General features: G+C 34.6%; 2 protein-coding genes across 3 annotated transcripts in view; one reads left to right on the top strand and one right to left on the bottom strand.

The window, feature by feature from the left end:
• Positions 1 to 24123, bottom strand: part of TEX9 (testis expressed 9) — a 98840-nt gene that overhangs the window by 5909 nt on the left and 68808 nt on the right. The gene's annotated exons all lie outside the window — the stretch shown is intronic.
• MNS1 (meiosis specific nuclear structural 1) overlaps positions 1 to 24123 on the top strand; it is a 68085-nt gene that overhangs the window by 38522 nt on the left and 5440 nt on the right. Inside the window, exons 4-8 of one of the 2 annotated variants that reach the window (XM_073211890.1) lie at positions 1554 to 1656; positions 10400 to 10629; positions 11218 to 11434; positions 11537 to 11644; positions 21123 to 21380. In XM_073211890.1, coding sequence (XP_073067991.1) covers positions 1554 to 1656; positions 10400 to 10629; positions 11218 to 11434; positions 11537 to 11644; positions 21123 to 21380 — 916 coding nt within the window. The remainder of the gene's footprint in view (positions 1 to 1553; positions 1657 to 10399; positions 10630 to 11217; positions 11435 to 11536; positions 11645 to 21122; positions 21381 to 24123) is intronic. The other variant, XM_073211891.1, reaches the window with a different exon arrangement.

Here is a 24123-nt window from a genome sequence, read left to right as displayed (position 1 = left end):
AACCACAGATGGTCGGAGGTATTTGCAATGCGTATAACCAACAAAAGACTCGTATCCAGAACATACAAAGAACTTTTATGTAGCAATAATTAGTAGACAATTCAGTATAAAAATTGGCAAAAAAATACTGAAAAGAACTCCACAGAAAATACATGAATCAGACATATGAAAAGTTCTCAGTTCCATTAGTAATAGAGAAACATAAAACCTCAGCGATATATTACATACCCACAAGAGTGATTAACTTAAAAATAATAAAAAGAAAATATTTTTTACTAAGGATGTATAAAGCACTTAGGTAAAATTTATGAGAGTGTAAATCTCTAAAAGCATTGGAAAACTGACATCTACTAAGTTTGAACACAAGTCTATCCTGACTCAGAAATTTTACTTCTAGGTATATATCCAATAGAAATGTGTGGACTTGTTCTTCAAATGAAGATCATTTATGTACATGTTGGTTGTTTGGAATTTGATGCATTTTTTAAATACAGGCAATGTTATGAATTGTGATTGGATTTGTACATTGGTTTATGCACATTAATACTCCAACAAAAACCCCCTTTAAACATCTCAATATCTTAGTAGAGTAAAATACGTAGGCTAACCTAGAAAATTATTTCTCATTTATATTATTATTTTTATGAAAGAAGCCAATCTTATGTCATATACATTTGTATCTACAACAGTAAAGGCAAGAAGGACACAACACCACCAGGAATATCTCCCTTTCCTTACCCATTAGGACTTTCTCTTTGTAGGTATGGGATACTTGTAAGTTGAGTTTATAATAGGTAAGTGACTCTGTGTTCCAGTAAAAATTATGTAGTACATCTAGGTGACATCTAAGGACCCTTTGAACTCATAATTCATATTATGTCATATTCAGAATTATGACTGGCACATTAAAATGAAAAGTTTTAAATGGCAATTTGTTTTCACTAAGGTTAGGGACATGATAGATTCAAAAGCAGTTCAGAGATTGTCTGAGGTCAATCCCCATTTTTTAGCAGGTAAGTAAAGAAGCCCAGAGAAGTGAAGCAAACTTACCCATGATCACTCTCTCTTCATAATCATCATTAAAAAAAAGTTACTGTATAACGGGTACTTTTCTAATCTCTTTATACACATTAACTAATTTAGTTCTCACAATTACTACTTTTACAGATAACAATTAAGGTATTAAATTTAAGTAACTTGCTTAGGTTTAAACCCCTCCACTATAGATCTTGATAGTGATAGTATCAGTAGCTGGACAGGAATTCAAACCAATAGTGATAAGCACCTCTGAGCCAGGAACTGGCAAGGAAATTTTTAGTGGTGATTATTGAAAACAATAGGGTTGTTTTGTCCAGAAAATCAATTAAAACATTCCATTTTATACACATTCTGATTCGTTTTTGGATGAAGGGAGAGAGGGTATTTTCAAAATATTTAAGTAATAATTTAAGTGTATTTTACACATTTAGAAAAAATTCTTTTAAATTTCAGATATAGGTTATTTTTAAAATTAACATAGTCCTCAATTTTAAATTTCTGTTTTTTTTAAACAGTATTGAGCTCAGAGAATTGGAGAAGAAATTAAAAGCAGCTTACATGAATAAAGAAAGGGCAGCTCAGATTGCAGAGAAGGATGCCATTAAATATGAGCAAATGGTAATCATGTTACTGTTTTCTATATTTTTGCTTTATTATGTTTTAAAAAGTCTAATTTTTCTAATTATGTTTTCTATGTATTTTGCTTCATTTAGACAAAGGTAGAACAAAGTTTTGAAAATTATTACATATCATAAAGGATTTATGCTGTTATATTTCACAAATACTTTTATGCTTTTCAGATCCTTAGGTATAGGACCTCATGTTTTATTTAATATTGAAACTTGTTTAATTTGATATTAGAGCCTTTTGGAGATACAAAGAATTAGGTTGCTACTTGGAAAGAACAGCTATATTCAGTAAGTCCCATCATTCCTTATGGTCTCTAACTAATTATTCTTTCACAAACCAATGCAGTACAAGTTGTTAGCATGATCAATATATTTTAGAATGTCATTATATTTTTTATTTGTTAAATGCTTTAAAAAGTAAACTATAATTTTAGGTGGAAAACTTTCCTACTTTATAAACAGAAATCTCTTCTTCTCATGTTTTCTTCTATTTTTAACTCTTTTCTAACTCCTGTTATACTGCCACGTTCATGGCAAGAGTTACACTTGGGCAAAGGAGTTTCAGACATATACACCAATAGAGTTATACAGCATGATGTAATTTGGGGTTCATTTGAGTGAGCACTTAAAAGCACATCATCACTTGAGCTCTCATTGTCATACAGGGAGGTTAGACATAGATAAAAGGTCTGGTTGTAGTATTGCAGTCTTTTAAGCTCCCGTCTCTCATTTCTCTATTATTTCATAGATCACCTTGGTGGTAGAGTCACCTCTCTCCTAGATCCCTTTCAAAAATATTATATGGCATTTAAAGATGAGCAGGTAGAGTAGAGGTAAATGTTCTGGCTTTTAAAATTGACCAGAATGTAAGTTGAAAGAAAAAAAGCAAGTTACAGAAAAAGAAGTTGGCCAGTAATACATATCAGACCATTTTTATTTTTTAAACCTATTCATATATGTATGTCTTTATCAACACACATGCATATTATCTGTGTGTTATATATCTCAACACCCATTTGTTCACAGACACACTTAGAGGGATGATACAAAAATATGTAACTAGTGCAGTGCAATATAGGCATCAAATAAGAACAGGTACTGGACATAGTGACGTGTGCATGTGTGTGTATGTTAGTATAGAAAAAGTCTGCAGGCTTATACAGCATGATGTTAATGGATAGCCTTTGGTGTGGCAGACAATAGGAGATGGTGAGGAGATTTCATTTCCTAAGCCATGTACTCTACCCATTCAAAATACAGCAATCAGTAATAAACTAAAATAAAAGTTGAAGAGCAGGAAAAAAGATGGTGACATGAGAACTGAGGCAGAAACCTCCTCCTAAAAGCACATATAACATGAAAATACAGCAAATATAACTAATCCTGAAAGAGCAACTGGAAAGAAGGCTGCAACAGATGGCCTAATCTGGGAAAAAGAGAAGACCTCACAGAAAAGGTTAAAGCAGCAAAGCCATGATCTGGTGGGACCCAGGCCCTCCCACAACCCCAGGTCACAGGCAGGAGGAAGAGAAACAGAGTGGGGAGAGAATAGAAGCCCACAACTACTAAACACTCACCCCTGGAGATCTGCTTTGGGAGCACAAACCCACATTATGTGATGCTCTGGATATTAGAGGGGTTGGAAAGCAAAGACAGGCAGAATACTCAGAGAGACTGAGATTCCACCACTTGTGGAGAACAGGTACCCACAACCAGCCACTCTGGGACAAAAGAAAGGTGGGCACTTTGAAAGACTTCCCAACAGCAAGAGGGCTGTGAAAGGGGCAACGACTATACAGAGCTTGCAGTTTGGGAGAAAGGACAGGTGGAAAAATCATCTCAGAACACTCAACCCAGCAGGTTGGGAACTCCCAGGATCTTCAGATGCTCCATCCCCCTGGCTAGCAAAATAGCACTGAAGCCCCACACTGTGATATGCAGTGTGCCACTCCTTCCTCCCGACAGGCACTGGTCAGCACCCTGCCATCGTGCCAGGCCTATCAGAGGGTGGCTGTGCCTATAGCAGCTACAAGGGCATAATGCAGACACCTCCCTGCGTGCTCGGTCCACTAGCCCTGGCAGTGGAGGCAGGCACTGCAGCCAGGAAGCAGGAAAGAGCTTTTTCCTCCCTGTAAGAGCTGGCACTGCACACATGTGACCCCTATCATCACTCCAGGTGCTGGGCAGCTCCAGAGAGTAGAGCTGGGCACTAGAGGCTGCCACCTACAAGAAGTTGTTATTCCATAGACATCATTAGAAATATGAAATAGCATAACAATTTTGTGCAAACCAGAATCCCTCAAACACCAGAAAGCAGGCTAAGTGAAGTCACCAATCTTCTTGATAAAGATTTCAAAATAAAAATCATAAACATGCTCATGGAGCCACAGAAAAATATTAAAGATATCAGGGAGGACTTTAAGAAAGAGAGAGAAACTTTGAAAAATATAGTATTTGAAATGAAGCATACAATAGAGGGATTTAAAAGCAGATTAGATGTGGTAGAGGAAATGGAAATGAAATAGAGGTTAGACAACAGGAAAACAGAAGCTGAGGCACAGAGAGAAAAAAGGATCTCTAGGAATGAAAGAAAAATAAGAACTATGCAACCAATCCAAATGGAACAATATTTGCATTATAGGTGTAAGAGAAGAAGATGAGAGAAAAAAATGGGATAGAAAATCTCTGTGGAAATAATTGCTGAAAACTTCCCCAATTTGAGGAAGGAAATAGTCTCTCAGATCATTGAAGTGCAGAGATCTGGCACAAGGGACCCTAGGAAGACAACACCAAGACATATAATAATTAAGGTGTCAAAGGTCAAGGACAAAGAGAATATTAAAAGCAGCTAAGAAGAGAAAAAAGATCATGTACAAAGGAAAGAGTATCAGGTTATCAGCCAAAACCTCACAGGCCAGAAGGGAGTGGAATGATATATTTAATGGAATGAAATAGAAGGTCCTCAAACCAAGAGTATTCTACCCATGATATTTAAATTTCAAGGAGGGATTAAACAATTTCCAGATAAGCAAAAGTTGAGGAAATTTACCTTCCACAAACCATCTCTACAGTGTATAGATGGAAGTGCTATAGGTGGAAGTGCTCTTAAGACTAAATAGCTGTCACCAGAGAAAATAAAACCACGCTGAAGGACATAAACCAATTAATAAGCAAATGCAAAATTAAATCAACTACCCACAAAGTCAAGGGATACACAAAGAGTACGGAATATGACACCTAATATATAAAGAGCGGAGGAGGAATTTAAAAAAGGATAAAAAAAAACACCTTTAGATAATGTTTGAAATAGGATAAGAGGTGAGTTAGGTTAGACTGTTAGATAGTAAAGAAGCTGCCCTTGAATCTTTGGTAACCACGAATCAAAAGCCTGCAATGGCAATAAGTACATATCTTTCAATAATCACCCTAAATGTAAAGGGACTCAATGCACCAATCAAAAGACACAGAGTGACTGAATGGATAAAAAAACAAAACCCATCTTTATGCTGCCTACAAGAGATTCACTTCAAACCCAAAGACATACACAGACTCAAAGTGAAGGGATGAAAAAGATATTTCATGCAACTACTAGGGGAAAAAGCAGGAGTTGCAGCACTTGTATCAGACAAAATAGACTTCAAAACAAAGAAAGTAACAAGACAAAGAAGGACATTACATAATGATAAAGGGGTCAGTCCAACAAGAGGATAGAACCATTATATCTATGCACCCAATGTAGGAACACCTACATATGTGAAACAAATACTAACAGAATTAAAGGGGGAAATAGAATGCAATGCATTCATTTTAGGAGACTTCAACACACCACTCACTCCAAAGGACAGATCAACCACAGAGAAAATAAGTAAGGACACAGAGGCACTGAACAACACATTAAAACAGATGGACCTAACAGACATCTACAGAACTCTACACCCAAAAGCAGCAGGATACACATTCTTCTCAAGTGCACATGGAACATTTTCAAGAATAGGTCATATACTAGATCACAAAAAGAGCCTCAGTAAATTCAGAAGGATTGAAATTGTACCAACCAGTTTCTCAGACCACAAAGGTATGAAACTAGAAATAAATTATGCAAAGAAAACAAAAAAGCCCACAAACACATAAAGGCTTTTCAACATGCTCCTAAATAATCAGTGGATCAGTGACCAAAATAAACAGATCAAGCAACATATGGAGACAAATGACAACAACTCAACACCCGCAAACCTGTGGGATGCAGCAAAGGCAGTTCTAAGTGTAAAGTATATTGCAATACAGGACCTTAAGAAAGAACAACAATCCCAAATGAACAGCCTAAACTCAAAATTAATGAAACTAGAAAAAGAAGAAAAAATGAAGCCCAAAGTCAGTAAGAGGAGGGACATAATAAACACCAGAGCAGAAGTAAATAAAATTGAGAAGAGCAAGACAATAGAAAGAATCAATTAAATCAGGACCTAGTTCTTTGAGAAAATTAACAAAATAGATAAACCCCTAGCCAGACTTACCAAGAAAAAAAAAGATTCTATACACCTAAACAGAATCCAAAATGAGAAAGGAAAAATCAGTTAAGACACCACAGAAATAGAAAGAATTATTAGAGAATACTATGAACAATTATACACTAACAAATTGGTTAACCCAGAAGAAATGGACAACTTTCTAGAAAAATACAGCCTTCCAAGACTGACCAAGGAAGAAACAGAAAATTTGAACAGACCAATTACCAGCAATGAAATTGAATTGATAATCAAAAACCTATCTAAGAACAACCCCTGAACCAGATGGCTTCACTGCTGAATTTTATCAAACATTTAGTGAAGACCTACTACCTATCCACCTTAAAGTTTTCTAAAAGTAGAAGAGGAGGGAATACTTCCAAACTCATTCTATAAGGCCAGCATAACTCTAATAGTAAAACCAGGCAAAGATATCACACAAAAAAGAAAATTACAGACCAGTATCCCTGATGAACATAGATGCAAAAATACTCAACAAATGTTAGCAAACCGAATTCAAAAATACATAAAAAAGATCATCATGATCAAGTAGGATTTATTTCAGGGATGTAAGGATGGTACAATATTCAAAAATCCAACAACATCATACACCACACCAGCAAAAAGATGGACAAAAATCACATGTTCATCTCAATAGATGCTGAAAAACATCTGACAAAATTTAACATCGATTCATGATGAAATGGGTATAGAGGGCAAATACCTCAACATAATAAAGGTCATATATGACAAACCCACAGCCAACATCATATTTAACAGTGAAAAGCTGAAAGCTTCCTCTTCAATTGGGAACAAGAAAAGGATGCCCATTCTCCTCACTTTTTATTCAACATAGTAGTGGATGTCCTAGCCACAGCAATGAGACAAAACAAAGTAATAAAGGTATCCAGATTGCTAAGAAAGAAGTTAAACTGTCACTGTTTGCAGGTGACATGATATTGTGCACAAAAAACCCTAAAGAATCCTCCCCAAAACTGTAGAACTAATAACTGAATTCAGCAAAGTTGCAGGATGCAAAATCAATACACAGAAATCTGTTGCATTCCTATACATTAATGATGAACCAATAGAAAGAGAAATCAGGAACACAAGTCCATTCACAATTGCATCAAAAAGAGTAAAATACTTAGGACTAAACCAAACCAAGTAGGTGAAAGACCTATACCATGAAAACACAAGACACTCATGAGAGAAATTAAGACACCAATAAATGGAAATATATCCCATGGTCATGGATAGGAAAAATAAGTATTGTCAAAACGGCCATCCTGCCTATAGCAATCTACAGATTCTATGGAATCCCTTTCAAAATACCAACAGCATTCTTCTACGAACCAGAACAAACCATTCTAAAATTCATATGTAACCACAAAAGACCCTGAATAGCCACAGCAATCCTGAGAAGGAAGAATAAAGCTGAGGGCATTACGCTCCTCGACTTCAAGTTCTACTATAAAACCACAGTAATCAAGACAATTTGGTACTGGCACAAGAACAGACCCATAGATCAATGGAACAGAATTGACAGCCCAGATATAAACATATCATATATATGATAAAGGAGCCATGGATATACAATGGAGAAATGACAGCCTCTTCAACCACTGGTATTGGCGAAACTAGACAGCTACATGTAAGAGAATGAAACTGTATTACTGTCTAACCCCATACACAAAAGTAAACTCAAAATGGATCAAAAACCTGAATGCAAGTCGTGAAGCCATGAACCTCTTAGAAGAAAATACAGGCAAAACCTCTTGAATATGAACATGAGCAACTTTTTCCTGAACACATTTCCTCGGGCAAGGGAAAGAAAAGCAAAAATGAACAAATGGGATGACATCCAACTGAAAAGCTTCTGTACAGCAAAGAATCCATCAGCAGAAAAAAAAGGCATTCTACAGTATGGGAGAATATATTCATAAATGACTTATCCAACAAGGGGTTAACATCCAAAATATATAAAGAGCTTACAGGCCTTAACAGTCAAAAGCAAAAAACCTGATTAACAAATGGGTAGAGGATCTGATCAGACACTTCTTCAAAGAAGAAATTCAAAAGGCCAACAAGAACATGAAAAGATGCTCAGGGAAATGCAAAGTAAAACCACAGTGAGATATCACCTCACACGAGTTAGGATGGCCAACATCCAAAAGGCCAGGAACAAGAAATGTTGGTGATGATGTGGAGAAAGGGGAACCCTCCTAACACTGTTGGTGGGAATATAAGTTGTTTAACCATTGTAGAAAGCAATATAAAAGTTCCTCAATAAATAGAAATACCATTTGACCCAGGAATTCCACTCCTTGGAATTTACCCTAAGAAAACAAGATCCTAGAGTTAAAAACACATATGCACCCCTATGTTTATCACAGCACTATTTACTATAGCCAATGTATGGAAGCAACTTAAGTGTCCATCACTGGATTAAATGGATAAAGATGATGTGGTACACATACACAATGGAATATTATTCAGCCATAAGAAGAAAACATCCTATCACTTGCAACAACATGGATGGAGCTAGAGGGTGTTATTCTCAGTAAAATAAGGCAGGTGAAAAAAGACAAGTACCAAATGATTTCACTCATTTGTGGAGTATAACAATAAAGAAAAACTGAAGGAACAAAACAGCAGCAGATTCACAGACTCCAAGAAGGGGCTAGCGGTTACCAAAGGGAAGGTGTTGGGAAGGGTCGTTTGGGAGAGAGGGAGATAGGGGATTAAGGGACATTATGATTTGCACACATAATGTAGTTGGGTTATAGAGAAGGCAGTATAGCACGGAGAAGACAAGTAGTGACTCTCTAGCATCTTACTACACTGATGGACAGTGCCTGCTGTAGGGTGTGTGGGGGACTTGATAATATGGGTGAATGTTGTAACCACGATTTTGCTCATGTGGAACCTTCATAACATTGTGTATCAATGAAACCTTAATAAAATAAAAAAAATAAATAGAAGTTCAATATTCACATTGAAAAAACAATAAAGTAGAACATAAAAGCGGTAATATTTTACCATGTTTGCAGTTTTAAATATTCTGATAATTGGAGTTATTCAAGGCTATTGAAATCATTTTAATCTAACTCCTGAAATAACGGCTACTATTTTCTAAATAAAATCGATAATATTAAAGTCAAGTTCTCCTAGGAATTGACTAGATGTCAGGATATCTAGGTGCCAGTTTTGGCTTTGTCTCTCTGAGCCTTAGTTTCCTTCTCTGTGAAATGAGAACACTGTATTTCCGTAAGTGTGTGGTAATCTGTACATGAATATTTTTGTCACTTCATATTTTTCCTAGAGAACCTAGTAGAACATGTACTAAGAAAACAGAAGCAAAGAGAATTTTGGTCCAGTCACTAATAGTGTACATGTTAAAGGCATCAGTTAGATAAGGAATGGCATTCAGCATTTGTATTTTAGCTGTTTCTTCTTTTATGTGTGATGCTGGTAAGCATTCTAGTGCTTTGGATGTGATCATACTGATAAAGGGTAATAACTATTTGCCCAATATATTTAATTTAATACTTTATTATGTGATTTCAAAATGCTCAGAACAAGTAAGAGGTTTAACTCAGTCAAGGGGCAAGTTGTCTCCGACTCAGGAAATGATCTTGAAGGAGTGAATTAAAAGGTGCAGAAAACAGGCACAGTGTATGTGACATAGTGACTCTTTTAAGTTAAAGTGATTACAGAGGGCCTTTACTAAATGAGAACCGGAAGACTTCAAAGGCCAATGGCATGAAAGAAAGTTTAGGCTGGGAGAAACTTAAGAATTGCTCAATGCTATTTTATGGAAGACTTGTATAAAAAAGAGTACCATCCTTTAAATAGCAGTTAAAGTTAAGTTTTAAGTTTGAAAATTGCTTACATCCTCTTAAATAGAAGAAAAAGACTACTGCTTTGGCAACACAGTTACTAATAAGTGCTTCTAATTTTACTTGTTTTCAAATGTGGAGTTATTAATTATCCTTATCCTGTACTGCCTTGAGAGAGCTACTTGAAGGATTAGGAAAACCTTTTTAAGATTTGATTCATCATTCAAATCCTTCAGGTAACAGCAGCTTATGTTGGCTTTTTACCTAGACAGATGAAAATATTTTATGTAAAAGCTTTAGGATATTCAATTTCATTTGTTTAAAATATTCTAGCACACTATGGCGAAATTTGAAAATGGAAAGTTTAATTTTGTTTTAATAACAGAAACGTGATGCTGAAATAGCCAAAACCATGATGGAAGAACATGAGAGAATAGTAAAGGAAGAGAATGCTGCAGAGGACAAACGAAATAAAGTAAAAGCACAGTATTATCTTGACTTAGAGAAACAACTTGAAGAACAACAAAAGAAAAAGCAGGAAGCTTATGAACAATTGTTGAAGGAGAAACTCATGATTGATGAAATTGTTAGGAAAATCTATGAAGAAGATCAATTGTAAGTTTATCCCACCTTTCTTCCATGCCTAAACATTTAGATGAGATTTATCTTAGGCTTGTTTTGAAGAGGTATAGCACCAAACAATGCTACATAGTTCAGTGCTTAATAAATTTTATGATTACATAGATGAGTCCAACTCATATTCATCTTTTAACATCATAATTGATTACCTAATAATTAATGCATATGAAGTGACAGAATGACTAAACCTTTGTGTTTCTTAAATTTGTGCATGTCATATGTCAGATGATGTGTTTTTTGACAATTACCTTGGTAGCTGAAGTTCAGAGTGATGCAAGGCTTATGTAAAGAGGTTGTAGCCTTTCTGAAATGAGATCATAAAACTTAATCAATAGGTTAGAGAAAAGCAAAGTAGTATTTTACTTGAAAATTCTTAGGTGTCATTCTATATGGTGGCATCTAGTGGATACTCAAAATGTTTGTTGCATGAATGATTGAATGAATAAACTATAAATAGGGAAGCCATTTCCCCCACATTGTCATCAACTGAAGGAAATGACACTTCTGTTTTTTAATATTCTACTATTATAGCTGTTACTATAAAGCTGCACTATTACTTTTTAGGGAACAACAACAAAAATTAGAAAAAACGAATGCAACTCGAAGGTATATTGAAGAGTTCCAGAAAGAGCAGGCTCTTTGGAGAAAAAAGAAACATGAGGAGATGGAAGAAGAAAACAGAAAAATCATAGCATTTGCCAACCTGCAGCAACAAAGAGAAGAAGATCGGATGGCAAAAGTTCAAGAAAGTGAAGAAAAAAGGCTACAGCTTCAGAATATGGTATTAAAAAAACCGCTTCTTTTAACATTGGAGAAATTGTGAAATATTTGTTATGAAATTTGATTCTTATAAATGTTGGTGTGTGTATTTTTTATTTAACAGCTGACTAAGAAATTGGAGGAAATGCTGCAGCAACGTGAAGATTTGGAACAAATGCGACAAGAATTATACCAGGAAGAACAAGCGGAAATACATAAGACAAAATTAAAAGTAAGTTTTGTAAATGGAAATAATGATTAACATAGAAAAGAATATCATTTTGAGATGTAACATTAGAAAGATAATAGATTTAAACCCAACCACATCGATAATTGCATTATATGTAAATGGTAAAAAAACACAATTAAAAAAGAAATTTTCACGCTGAATAAACAAGCTAGACTACCTCAGCAGCAGTTCACAACTGCCAACTATGTTGCCTTCAAGAAATACAATTTAAATATGAAGATACATACAGTTTAAAAACAAAAGGATGGAGAAAGATCTACTATGCAAACATTAATCAAAAGCAAGCTAAGGTGGAAATCATGGTGTATTGGGTAAATTAATCTAGAGAATGTAATAGTTCCAAAAGTATATGAACTTAAATAAGGTTCAAAATTCATGAAGCAAAACAGAAAGGGGAAATAGACAAATCCATAATTATAGTTGAAGACTTCAATATTCCTTTTTATTAACATATAGAATAAATAATCAGAAAACCACAGGATATAGTGTTGAACAACAATATCAACAAACTTGATCTGAAGCCAAGATAATTTGCTGATTTTCTGATTGGGTTATTTGTTCATTTCTTGTACAGTTTTGAGAGTTCTTTATATATTCTAGATACTTGTCCTTTGTTAGGTTTATAGTTTAGAAATAGTTTCTGCTAGTCTGCAGCTTGTCTTTTCATCCTCTGAACAAGGTCTTTCTCCAAGCAAGTATTTTCCATTTCTATGATTTTGTTTTTATGGATCCTTCTTTTGGTATCAGCTCTAGGAAGTCTTTGCCTAGATGTTGAAAAAAAATTTTTTTTCTTCTGAAAGTTTCCCATTAAGTTTGTGATCCATTTTCAGTTAATTTTTTGTGTAAGGTATGAGACTTAGGTCATTTCAATTTGTGCTTTTGGATAACCAGTTGCTCCACACCATTGTTCAAAAGGTTATTTCTCCTTATCTGAGTTGCTTTTTCACCTTTGTTAAAACACAATTGAGTGTATTTCTATGAGTCTGTTCTTGGGATATCTATTCTGTTGATCTATGTTTCTATCCCTGCACAGTTTTGATTACTGTAGCTATATAACAACTCTTCAAAATTGCTTTAGCTATTAGAGTTACTTTGCCTTTCCATATACATTATAGAATAATCTTGTCTCTATCTGCAAATGGTCTTCTGAGATTTTGATCGGAGTTGCATTAAATCTGAGTATTAGTTTGGGGAAAATTGACATGTTCACTATGTTGAGTCTTCCAGTCCATGAACACAGTATGACTCTCCTTTTATCTAGACCACCTTTGAATTTTTTCCACCACTGTTTTACATCTTTTAGTGTGTAAATCCTGTATTTTGTTAACTATTTAATTTTTGAGCAATTATACGTGGAATTTTAGTTTTAATTTTAATGCCCATGAACTCATTGCTAGTGAATTGACTTTTTTATATTGTATCTTGCAACCTTGTTGAATTCACTTAGTAGATGTTGGAATTTTTTTTCCCCCTTATATACTCATGTCTTTTGCAAAAAGTGACAATTTTATTGCTTTCTTATTTATATCCCTTATTTTGTTTCCTTTTCTTGCCTTATTATACTGGCTAAAACTCCCACCACTGGCTAGTGCTGTGTTGAGTAAGAGTGGTGAGAGTAGACATCAACAATCTCTGCCTATTTTAGGGGAAAAACATTCTGTTAATTGTAGGATTCTTTATAAATGCTGTTTATTAAGTTGAGGAAGTACCCTTCCATCCCTATTTTTTGGAAGATTTTTATCATGAAGTGGTGTTGAATTTTGTCAGATGCTTTTTCTACATCAATTGATATGATCATATGCTTTTTCTTCTTTAGGCTAATGCATTATAATAATTGATAATTTTGAATACTGAACCAGACTTGCATCACTGGAATAAATCCCACACAGACATGGTGTATAGTTCTTTTCATATAGGCTGGATTCTATTTTCTAATATTGTGTTAAGGGTTGTTGTATCCATATTCATGAGGTATATTAGTTTTTAGCTTTTTATACTGCTGTCAGGTTAATACTATCTTCATAAAATGAATAGGGAAGTATTCCCTCATTTTCTACTTTCTGGAAGAGATTGTGTAGAATTGGTGTTAATTCTTTTTTTAAACATTTGGTAGAACTGTCCGGTGAAATTATCTGGGAGTGAGGTTTAATTTTTTTAGAGTTTTAAATTATTAATTCAATATATTAATAGTCACAGGGATATTCAAATCATGTTATTTCATATTTGGTGAGTTTTGGTGACTTGTGTTTCTCCAGGAAGTAATCTATTATGTATAGTTGTCAAGCTTATGTGTGTACAGTTGTTCATTCTATTCCCTTATCCTTTTGATGTCTGCAGGATCTGTAATGCTCATTCCTGATACTGGTAATAATGTCTCTTTGCTATATCTTTCCTAAACCTTTCACTTTAGGTCTTTTAATTTCATTAATTTTTTAATTGACACTTTCTTGAGGTATAGTTGACATATAAAATTGTAGGATAAAGTGAACATTACTGTGATTTGATATATGTTTATATTATGAAAGGATTCCACCCATCTAGTTAATTAACAAATCTATCACCTTATTTTTGGTGAAAAAATTTACATTCTACTTTCTTAGCAAATTTTAATTAGTCAGTTCAATGTTACCACCTCTAGTCATCATAGTTTACACTAGAACCTCAGACCTTATTCATCTTATAGCTGAAAGTTTCTACCCTTTACCAACCTCTCCTTATTTCACCCACCCCCTAGCCTTTGGCAGTCATTTTTCTACTCTGTTTCTGAGTTTGATGTTGTTACATTTCACATGTAAGTGCTACTATGATTTTTTGTCTTTCTCTGTCTAGCTTATTTCACTTAGCATAATGCCCTCAAGGCCCATCCATGTTGTTGCAAATGGCAGAATTTCCTTTTTTTTGTGTGGTTGAAAACATTGCATGTTAGATATCTTACACATTTTCTTTATCCATTCATCCATTGGCAGACGCTTAGGTCATTTCCATGTCTTGGTTATTTTGAGTAATGCTGCAGTGAACATGGGAGTGCAGGCATCTCTTTGATATCCTATTTTCACTTCCTTTGGGTAGAAGTCTGATTGCTATATCATATGGTAGCTCTATTTTTAATTTTTTGAGAACGTCTATACTGTTTTCCATAGTGGCTGTACCAATTTATAGTCCCACCAACAATACACAAGGGTTCCCTTTTCTCTACATTCATGACAATACTTATCTCTTTGTTTTTTGATGATAGCCATTCTAAGAGGTATGAGGTGGTATCTCATGCTTTTGATTTGCATTTCTCTGATGATTAATGATATTGAGCATCTTTTCATGTATCTGTTTGCTATTTGTATGCCTTTGGAAAAATGTCTACTTAGATCCTTTGCCCATTTTTTAATTGGATTTTTTGTTCTGTTCAGTTGTGAGTTCATTATAGATTTTGGATATTAACCCCTTGTTGGATATATGATTTGCAAATATTTTCTCTCATTTGGTAGGTTGCCTTTCCATTTTATTGATGGCTTCCTTTGCTGTGCAGAAGGTTTTTAGTTTGATATAGTCCCACCTGTTTATTTTTGCTCTTGTTGTCTTTGCTTCTGGTATCAAATCAAAGACCAGTGTCAAGGAGCTTACCCCCTATGTTTCCTTCTAGGAGTTTTAAGTTTCAATTTACTTATTTTTTAAAAAAGAACCTGCCTTTTATTTCATTAATATTGCCTGTTGGTTCTGTATTTTCAATTCCACTGATTTCTGCTCTTTATTTCCTTCCTTTAGCTTATTCTGAGTTTACTTTGCTTCTCTTTTTATAAGTTTTTGAAGTAGGAGCTTATTAGATTAATGACTTGAGACATTTCCTACATGCATGCATTTAGTGCTAATAATGCATTTTCCTAAATATATGCATTTAGTACTACAAATTTGCCTCAGCACTGTTTTAGTTGCATCTCACAAGTTTCAGTGTTTCTTACTTTTATTTTCCTTAACTGTGATGTATTTATTTTCCTTAATACTTCTCTTTGATCCATGAATTATTTATGTGTGTTGCTTAGTTCCCTAATATCCAGAGATTGTCCTGTTTTTTAAAAAATTGATTTCTAGTTTGATTCTACTGTGGTCAGAGAACACATTCAATAGGATTTCATTTTCTTTAAATTTGTTCTGTGGGCACTTGAAAAGAATGTGTTTTCTGCTGTTGGATGAAATGTATGTTCTGCGAATATCAATTAAATCCTATTGGTGGTATTGTTGAGTTCTTCTGTGCCTTTGCTGATTTTCTGTCTAGTTCTATCAGTTGTTGAGAGAGGGTTGTTGAAGTTTCTAATCATAATTGTGGATTTCTGTATTTCTTTTTTCACGTGTCTTTTTAATTGAGGTAAATTCTGTCTAGTTCTGATTTTCTGTCTAGTTCTATCAGTTGTTGAGAGAGGGTTGTTGAAGTTTCTAATCATAATTGTGGATTTCTGTATTTCTTTTTTCACGTGTCTTTTTAATTGAGGTAAATTCACATAAAATTTACCACCTTAACCCTTTTAAAGTATACAATTCAGCATTTAGCACATTAATAATGTTGTACGACCATCACCTTTGCCTAGTTCCAGAACATTTTCTTTACCCCTTGCACCCATTAAGCAGTCACTCCCCACTCCCTACTCCCCTAGTGCCTGGAAACTACTAATCTGCTTTCTGTCTTTATGGGTTTGGCTATTCAGATACTTCATATAAATGGGATTATAGAATATGTGACCTTTTTGTGTCTGGCTTTTTTCCTTTCATGTAATGTCTTTAAGGGTCATCCATTTTGTAGTATTGAATTCAGTAATTCACTCCTATTTTTAGCTGAATTATGTTCCATTGTATGGATATACCACATTTTGTTTATCCATTCAACAATTGATGGATATTTGGCTTGTTTCCAACTTTTGACTTTTGTGTATGTTGCTGCTTTGAACACTTGTGAACAAGTTTTTGTTTGAATATCTTTTAAAAATTCTTTTGGATATATACCTAGTAGTGGAGTTTTAACTTTTTGAGGAACTGCCCAACTGTTTTCCACAAAGGCTGTATCATTTTACCTTCCTGCTACCAATAAATAAGGGTTCCAATTTCTCTACATATTTTTCAACACTTGTTATTTTCCATCATGTACAAAAATTAACTCAAAGTAAGTAAGACATAAAGCTGAAACTAGAAAACCTCTAGAGGAAAACATAGGAAAAAGTCCTAAATGAACTTAAGAATGGCAAAGATTTCCTTAGTAGGACAAAAAAGATGAGACATTAAAGAAAAAGTTTATGATAGGGCTTCATCAAAATAAGAATTTCCTAACATTGTTGCAAAATGACAATTTAAGCCACAGTCTTGGGGAGAATATTCCCTATACATACATCTTACAAAGAACTTACCTAGAATATATAAAGAATACTTATAACTTGGTAGTATACTATAAAGAACCCAGTTTTTTAAATGAACAAAAAGTTTGAACAGACACTTCATAAAACAAGATACATGAATAGCCAAGTACACAATAAACTGTAGCTACTAGGATTATTGTTTTTAATATTTTTAGCTACAGCAAAACATTTTAGATACACTGTTTCATCAATGAGGAAGGAATAGCATGTATTTATATCAAAACCAGTTGCATATATATTCTTAATGATTAACTGCATAATGTAAACTGTATACATTTCTTTTAAAAAACATGTTAATGCAGTCCACTTAAATATATACCTAGTATCAAATTACCCCCCAAAAATTAAGAATAAAATGATGGATAACAAGCATATGTGAACAGTTGGGAAGCAGATAAGCAGAGTCATCACCAGGTAAATAGAATGCCAAATTAACTGCAGATGTCACTGATAAAATGTATAACTGATAATGTCGGTATAACAGAATAAATGTGTAATCTTCCGTGTAACATTGCATTAAAGTATGTAACTTTAAAAGCTATGAGATATCCAGAGAAAATTTACTGGAATAATGCAAGGGGAAAAGGTGTTCAACACCACTAGAAATTAACCTATTAATTTTAACAAATATTTTAACCTATTAACTGAAAATTTAAAGTATTCTTTTCAGTTATTATTGGCTGAAGGTGAAATTTGCAGACAATTTAGAGGATGAGATTTTTTGTAAATCCGTGAGATTTTGTAAAACTGACCTCTGAGGCTATTATTAAATGAGAAATAGTGGAAAAAACTATTTAAGTAATCAACTTAGTAATTTAGTGAAACAATACAAATTCAATTTGAGGCAAGAATATGTAAGGAAATTATGCAGATACAAGTGGAAATTAACTAAGAATCAGGAATATATTAGCATTAATTAATCCAATTGCTTTATATTGGGGGAAAGATTTTACTCTGAAAAAATAATAAAGAAAACAAAAACAAAATTAAAAAGAATAAAGGTTCTGTAAAGAGATTAGAAAAAAGGTTAATACTAATAAATGTGAAAACCTTGATGGTACAATTTTCTAAGTTAGAAATACAGTGATTTCAAGAAATGTAGAAAAGTCAGACAAAATAAGATTACTAAGGATATCTCCTATATCAAAAGCCTTTTGTGCCCTGCCTCATATCCTCTCAGCCTCACCTTTGACTTCAGCGGCAGCCGTGGAAAACAGTTGTGAGGACTTAGACCGACTCTGCTGACAGCTTCCTAAAATGTGGGAGTGTGGTTGGGGGCAGGGAGCTAACATTCTCTGGAGCATCTTTCCACCCACAGAGGACAGAAATGAAGTCTTCCTGCCAGCCTTCAGGAAGGCTCTGAAAGGCAAGCACATTCCTCATAAGGTGCTGGCAGGACTAAGCCTCAGCGCCATGATGGTGACCAGCTCCGTGAGGTGCCCTTGTGTTGGCTTCCCTTCCTTCCCTGTTCTGTCTCTCATTGTACTTCCCGAGATTATCTCCCTTATAAAGTATCTATACACAAGATCTTGTGTAAGGCTCTGCTTTCAGAGAACCGAGACTAAGATAACCTCTAATGGTTTCCAGTCTCAGATATTTTTTATTAAGGTATCATTGATATACAGTCACATGTGCAACATTGTGGCTACTAGACTCCTCCCATTATCAAGTCCCCACCCCATTACAGTCACTGTCCATCAGCATAGTAAGAAACTATAGAATCACTACTTGTCTTCTCTGTGCTATATTTCCTTCCCTGTGCCCCCGTTACATTATGTGTGCTAATCATAATGCCCCTTAATCCCCTTATCTCTCCCTTCACCCACCCTCCCCAATCCCTTTCACTTTGGTAACTGTTAGTCCATTCTTGGGTTCTGAGTCTGCTGCCGTTTTGTTCCTTCAGTTTTTGTTTTGTTGTTATACTCCACAGATGAGTGAAATCATTTGGCACTTGACTTTCTCTCTCTTGCTTGTATCACTGAGCATAATTCCCTCTAGCTCCATCCATGTTGTTGCAAATAGTAGGATTTGTTTTCTTCTTATGGCTGAATAATATTCCATTGTGTATATGCACCACATCTTTTTTATCCATTCATCTACTGATGGACACTTAGGTTGTTTCCATTCTTGGCTATTATAAATAGTGCTGCGATAAACATAGAGGTGCATATATCTTTTTGAATGTGGGATCCTGTATTCTTAGGGTAAATTCCTAGGAGTGGAATTCCTGGGTCAAATGCCAGTCTCAGATAGTTTTATAGCAATTTGCTTTAAAACTTGAATGAGCAGCTATTTCTCAAACTATATAATGGTTATTATATATAACTATATAATCTCAAACTATTTAGAACATGAGATAGAAAATTATGCAGTTCATATTATGTAACTATAATCCCAATCCAAACATATCAAAGAGCACATGAACTCTTTTCTAGTTGAAAAACTATAATGAATTGTATATTTTGTTTTGTCAAACAATTCCCTGATTTTTAGCTAGAAGTCTTCACCATTGGATTAAACTAAAATTTGTTTTAGAGATGGATGTTAGGAAATGTCAAAGTTCATTTGGTTCAATAGGTACAAAATTTCTGTGTGCAAGGTATTATGATAAGCTCTGGACCTTTTCTACTTCTATACAGCAAGTGGCAAATAAACACAAGCAGTATATTATAAGAAAAATTATGTGCCCAGCATCCGAAAGACAAATAAGATATGCCCTTTAGGAATTTATTTTTAGTAAGGAGAATAAAGCATGTACATATGAAATAAAATTAGATGACAGAAAAATTAAATCGTATCAGAGGCCGAAAAGAGAGGTACATAGGAGTAGAGTCATTAGAACAGATTTTTGGAGGAGGTAGATTAGACAGGGATAAGTGGAGAAAGAGAGGTTGATACTCAAGGTAATGCACAAAGTTGCAACAGCTGGTACTGCAGATTGGCTCACATAAACCCCACTCCTATCCCTTTTAAAAACATTTATCTTACTTTTATTATAAAGACTATAAAGTTAAAATGACATTTCTCTAATTTAGCTAGAATTCTTCATATGACCCAAAGTTATCTCTAACAGTTTTCCCCCTTCTTGAAGGTGGAAATGGGCAAAATGAGATAATAGCCACATATAATAGGAAGATCGAGTCATTGGGGATAGCTTTGGTAGAGTTATGATCATGGCTCAAATTCCATGATGGTGACTCTACCAAAGATAGATGGTAACCAAGGTGGTAGCTTGGTTTCTGGCCCCCTTGGAAGTTATTATATATCACCTGATGGCCTATAGTAAATCCTTTTTAGTCTGTGTTATTTGTAAGTAAGAACTCTGACCATATGGCTGTTGTTAAGGCAATATATTGAATGCCTTAGGGATACTGGTCTTTCTGGATGGAAACTGGGCAAGTTTGGTTCAATTAGAGGATTTAAAATTTGCATCAATACTAATTGAATAGCTGCTAAAGCAAAAATAGTAAAATGTTACTGGTAGAATCTAGGTGTTAGGTATATGAATGATCACTGTAAAATTCTTTATATTTTTTAGTTACATTTGAAATTTTTCATAAAATGGGAAAATTAAAGCTTGCAGGGAAGGACTTTAACTGCTCCAAATAAATTCGAATTTCCATGAGAAACTTCTGTCATTGCTAGATTATTCTGAAAAATATCAATAGACTTTTTTTTTTTTTTTTAGGCAACAGTCTAGAATGATTCATAGTTGGTACAGATTTCACAGACCACAGATTAATAAACTCAAGTGTGCAAAAAAAGTTTTTACATGCTCTTTTTCAGCTCTCTTTAAAGGAGTTGGTGTTAATTCTGAGTACAGAAACAAGATGGTAAATATATACAAATTAAAATATAAAAATAAGTAACTAAAAGCAATCTAAATGTAGTATGTCATTTATCCAACTAAAATGATGGGGGAAAGTGTTATCTTGAGAAGGTGTAAATTTTTCAGTTTTATTTCATATTGTAACACTAAGCTTAACCACGCTCTTGTACCCTTTCTTTGTAAATCTGCTGTAAAGAACAGTCACTGAATTAACTTTCATATGTATTATTATTAGGAGGAAGCAGAAGAGAAATTGAGAAAGCAAAAGGAGTTGAAACAAAATTTCACAGAGCAGATGGCCTTGAAGGGACTGGCACTGCAGGCTGCAAAAGAGGAAGAGGAGGCCTTTAGAAAAGCCATGCTAGCTAGACTTGCTGAGGATGGTCGCACAGAGTTGATGAATGCTCAGAAACGACGGATGAAGCAGCTAGAACACAGGAGGGCTGTGGAAAAACTTATTGAGCAGCGTCGCAACCAGTTCCTTGCAGACAAAGTAAGAAAGTTTTTTGTTTTGGGGTGTTTTTTTTTTGCTCATTATCATTGAACAACAATCAGCTCATCTAGTCACCCACTAAACATTTAACAGAGGACATTTTATGTGCCAGGTGATGTTAGATATGTTTACTTATGATATATAAAATTTCTGGCCAATTTATGCATCTAGAAAATATGTTTGATGCTTCTATGTGCTAGGCACTGGTTGGTGTTGAGAACATAAAGATGAATACAACTCAGTTCATGTCATCTATGAGTGTATGGTCTTGGTTTAGAAAAGTATATAAAAACAATGGCTATAAAGAGATCAAGTGCATGTGATAATAATTATACAGTTATGGACATCTTGGTATGGTAGAGAGGAAGACAGATCACGAATGCCCTGGATCCTATTTTAAAGAAAGTGGACCTTATGCGAAGGGACCCACTGAAGAATTAAGAAAGCTACTTGATAAGATATGCCCTTGAAAAGATGACTCAAATAGGATTGAGGATAGATGTGAGAGGGCTAAGACTGGTACAGGGAGACCAGTAAGGAAATTATTACAGTATTCCCACCGATGTTGATAAAAGCCCAGGCAAATTGAGAAGGGATCTTAGAGATGTGAAGGAGACAGAACTGATGCAACTTCATGACCAGTCAGGTCTGGAGAGGAGAGAGAACTAAGGCTACTACTACTACTACTAAATAAGGCTATTGCTTCTGTCTCCAGTGAGTGGTGGGTGATGCCCTAAAGAAAAATACTCTGAGACCATATATAATTCCTTTTTGTCCACATTGATTTTAAAGCCCAGGGGGGCATTTTGTAGTTGGAACTGTGGATTTGATAGTCGGAGAGGGAACTAGTTTTGTGCCTTGGGACACATTGATTTGTGTTCCAACCGTAAAACAAAACTTATGTAATCTGCCTCACTAGATTGTGCTTTAGGAACCAAATGAGGTAACATTTAAGTACTTTAAAAAGGTAAACAGCTCTAAATATGAGAGTACAGATTAGGCATATGGTAATATTTTTGAATAATAATAGAGGAGGTAGTAAACACAACTAACATTTATTGAGTATTTACATATGTCATTCACTAGTCTAAGCTTGTTACAAGCAAAGTAATAACTTTCAACTTTCAATTCTGTGAGTTAGGTACTAGCACTATCCCCATTTTTAAAGTTGTGGAAACTGAGGCATAGATTATTTACATATATATTGCCCAAGGTTTCACAGGAAGTAGGTGGCAGAGCTGGGATTAATAAGTCTTTTCCTGCATGGGTAGACAAAAAGAAATTCCAGAATTTTCTTCTAATCAACAAGTACTGACCTGCTAGGCATTCTGCTGAGTGTTGGTAAGGGAACCAAAACAAATAAAAGTTATTCTGGTAGCTTCTAAATCTAGTGCAGAAAATAAGGTATAGATACCCCTAACGTGGGGTTCAGTTTTTGGTTCCCCTCTATTCTTATTCACCTCATGCCATAGTTGTTAACATATTTCTAGATGCCTAAATGACACAGCTAGATATATAAAACTATGAAGAATGCATTTCTTAAATGTACAGTGTAAATATTAATAGAATCTGATAATGTATAATTCACTAATTGTGCAATACATTTATGGCAAAACTGTGTGGGTTTATCTGGAAATACATAAAAATGAATAAAAAGTCTGTTCTAAGTTGGCAGCATATGGAATTACCACATGGAAAAACTTGAATGATTGAGTTTAGACATGGTACAGTAGGAAATTGGTTATCATGATATATGGTCTTTAAAAAGAGGAGAAAGTAATAATTCAAGACCGATGTGATGAGCACCTGGTATAAGTTAACAGCATTGGAAGGAGAGAGAAAGAGAAGAGTTTAAATATTTTTAAAGAAAGAATAGAAAAGACAATTTTTTTACCACATAGGGTGGTGTGGAAGAAGGAGTCAAAATAACACCAAGATTTCAAATATGAGAAACTCAAGGAATACAAATGCTGTTAGGTTTTGAGTTGGAACAAAAGATAAAATGACTTCAGTTTTAGTCATGTTGAGTTTGAAACAGAAATGCAGGTTGAAAATATCCTGAAGATAGCTGAACTGAAAAAGCTTAGGTCAAGTTTTCTAAGAAGTGTGTATCTGGCATTAAGCAGGATAGAGAGGTTCAAGCTAGGATGATTCCCCAAAGTATATATTATAATAAGAAACAATAAAAGGTCCATAACTGTGTCTTGGAGAACATTCTAATTTAGGAGGTAAAAGGAGGAGAAAAAACTGACAAGACCAAGAAATGATCATAAAGGTAAGAGAATCTAGATGGTGTAGTCACAGAAAACCAAGAGAAATCACCTCTGTCTTTTGCCTGCTCCATGAAATGCTGAGATACGTGGGGTTCAGTTTTTGGTTCCCCTCTATTCTTATTCACCTCATGCCATAGTTGTTAACATATTTCTAGATGCCTAAATGACATAGCTGGAAATCTTGTAGGTGCCTTAGAATTTAGGTTTCCAAAAGTGAACATACCATATAAACCTTTCCAATTTCTGTAGCCTGAATCTTGGTTAAAGACAGCACATTCACTCACTCCACCGCCCAAGCTTATCACCTTGGAATCATTCCTGGGTTTCCCCCCTTTCTTACCTAGTAATTTTTAATCAGCCACCAAATCCAGCTGACACTACATAAGTAACAACTCTTAAGTCCAGTTTCTCTTTTTCATAAATTAGTTCAGACATTCAAAACCATTCCCATGGGCTGCTGAAGCTGCCTT

This window comes from Manis javanica, chromosome 8 (genome assembly GCF_040802235.1).
Source record: "Manis javanica isolate MJ-LG chromosome 8, MJ_LKY, whole genome shotgun sequence".
Classification (NCBI taxonomy): Eukaryota; Metazoa; Chordata; class Mammalia; order Pholidota; family Manidae; genus Manis; species Manis javanica.
Note: the sequence above shows the minus strand (reverse complement) of the source record. Positions and strands in the feature narration are given on the sequence as shown.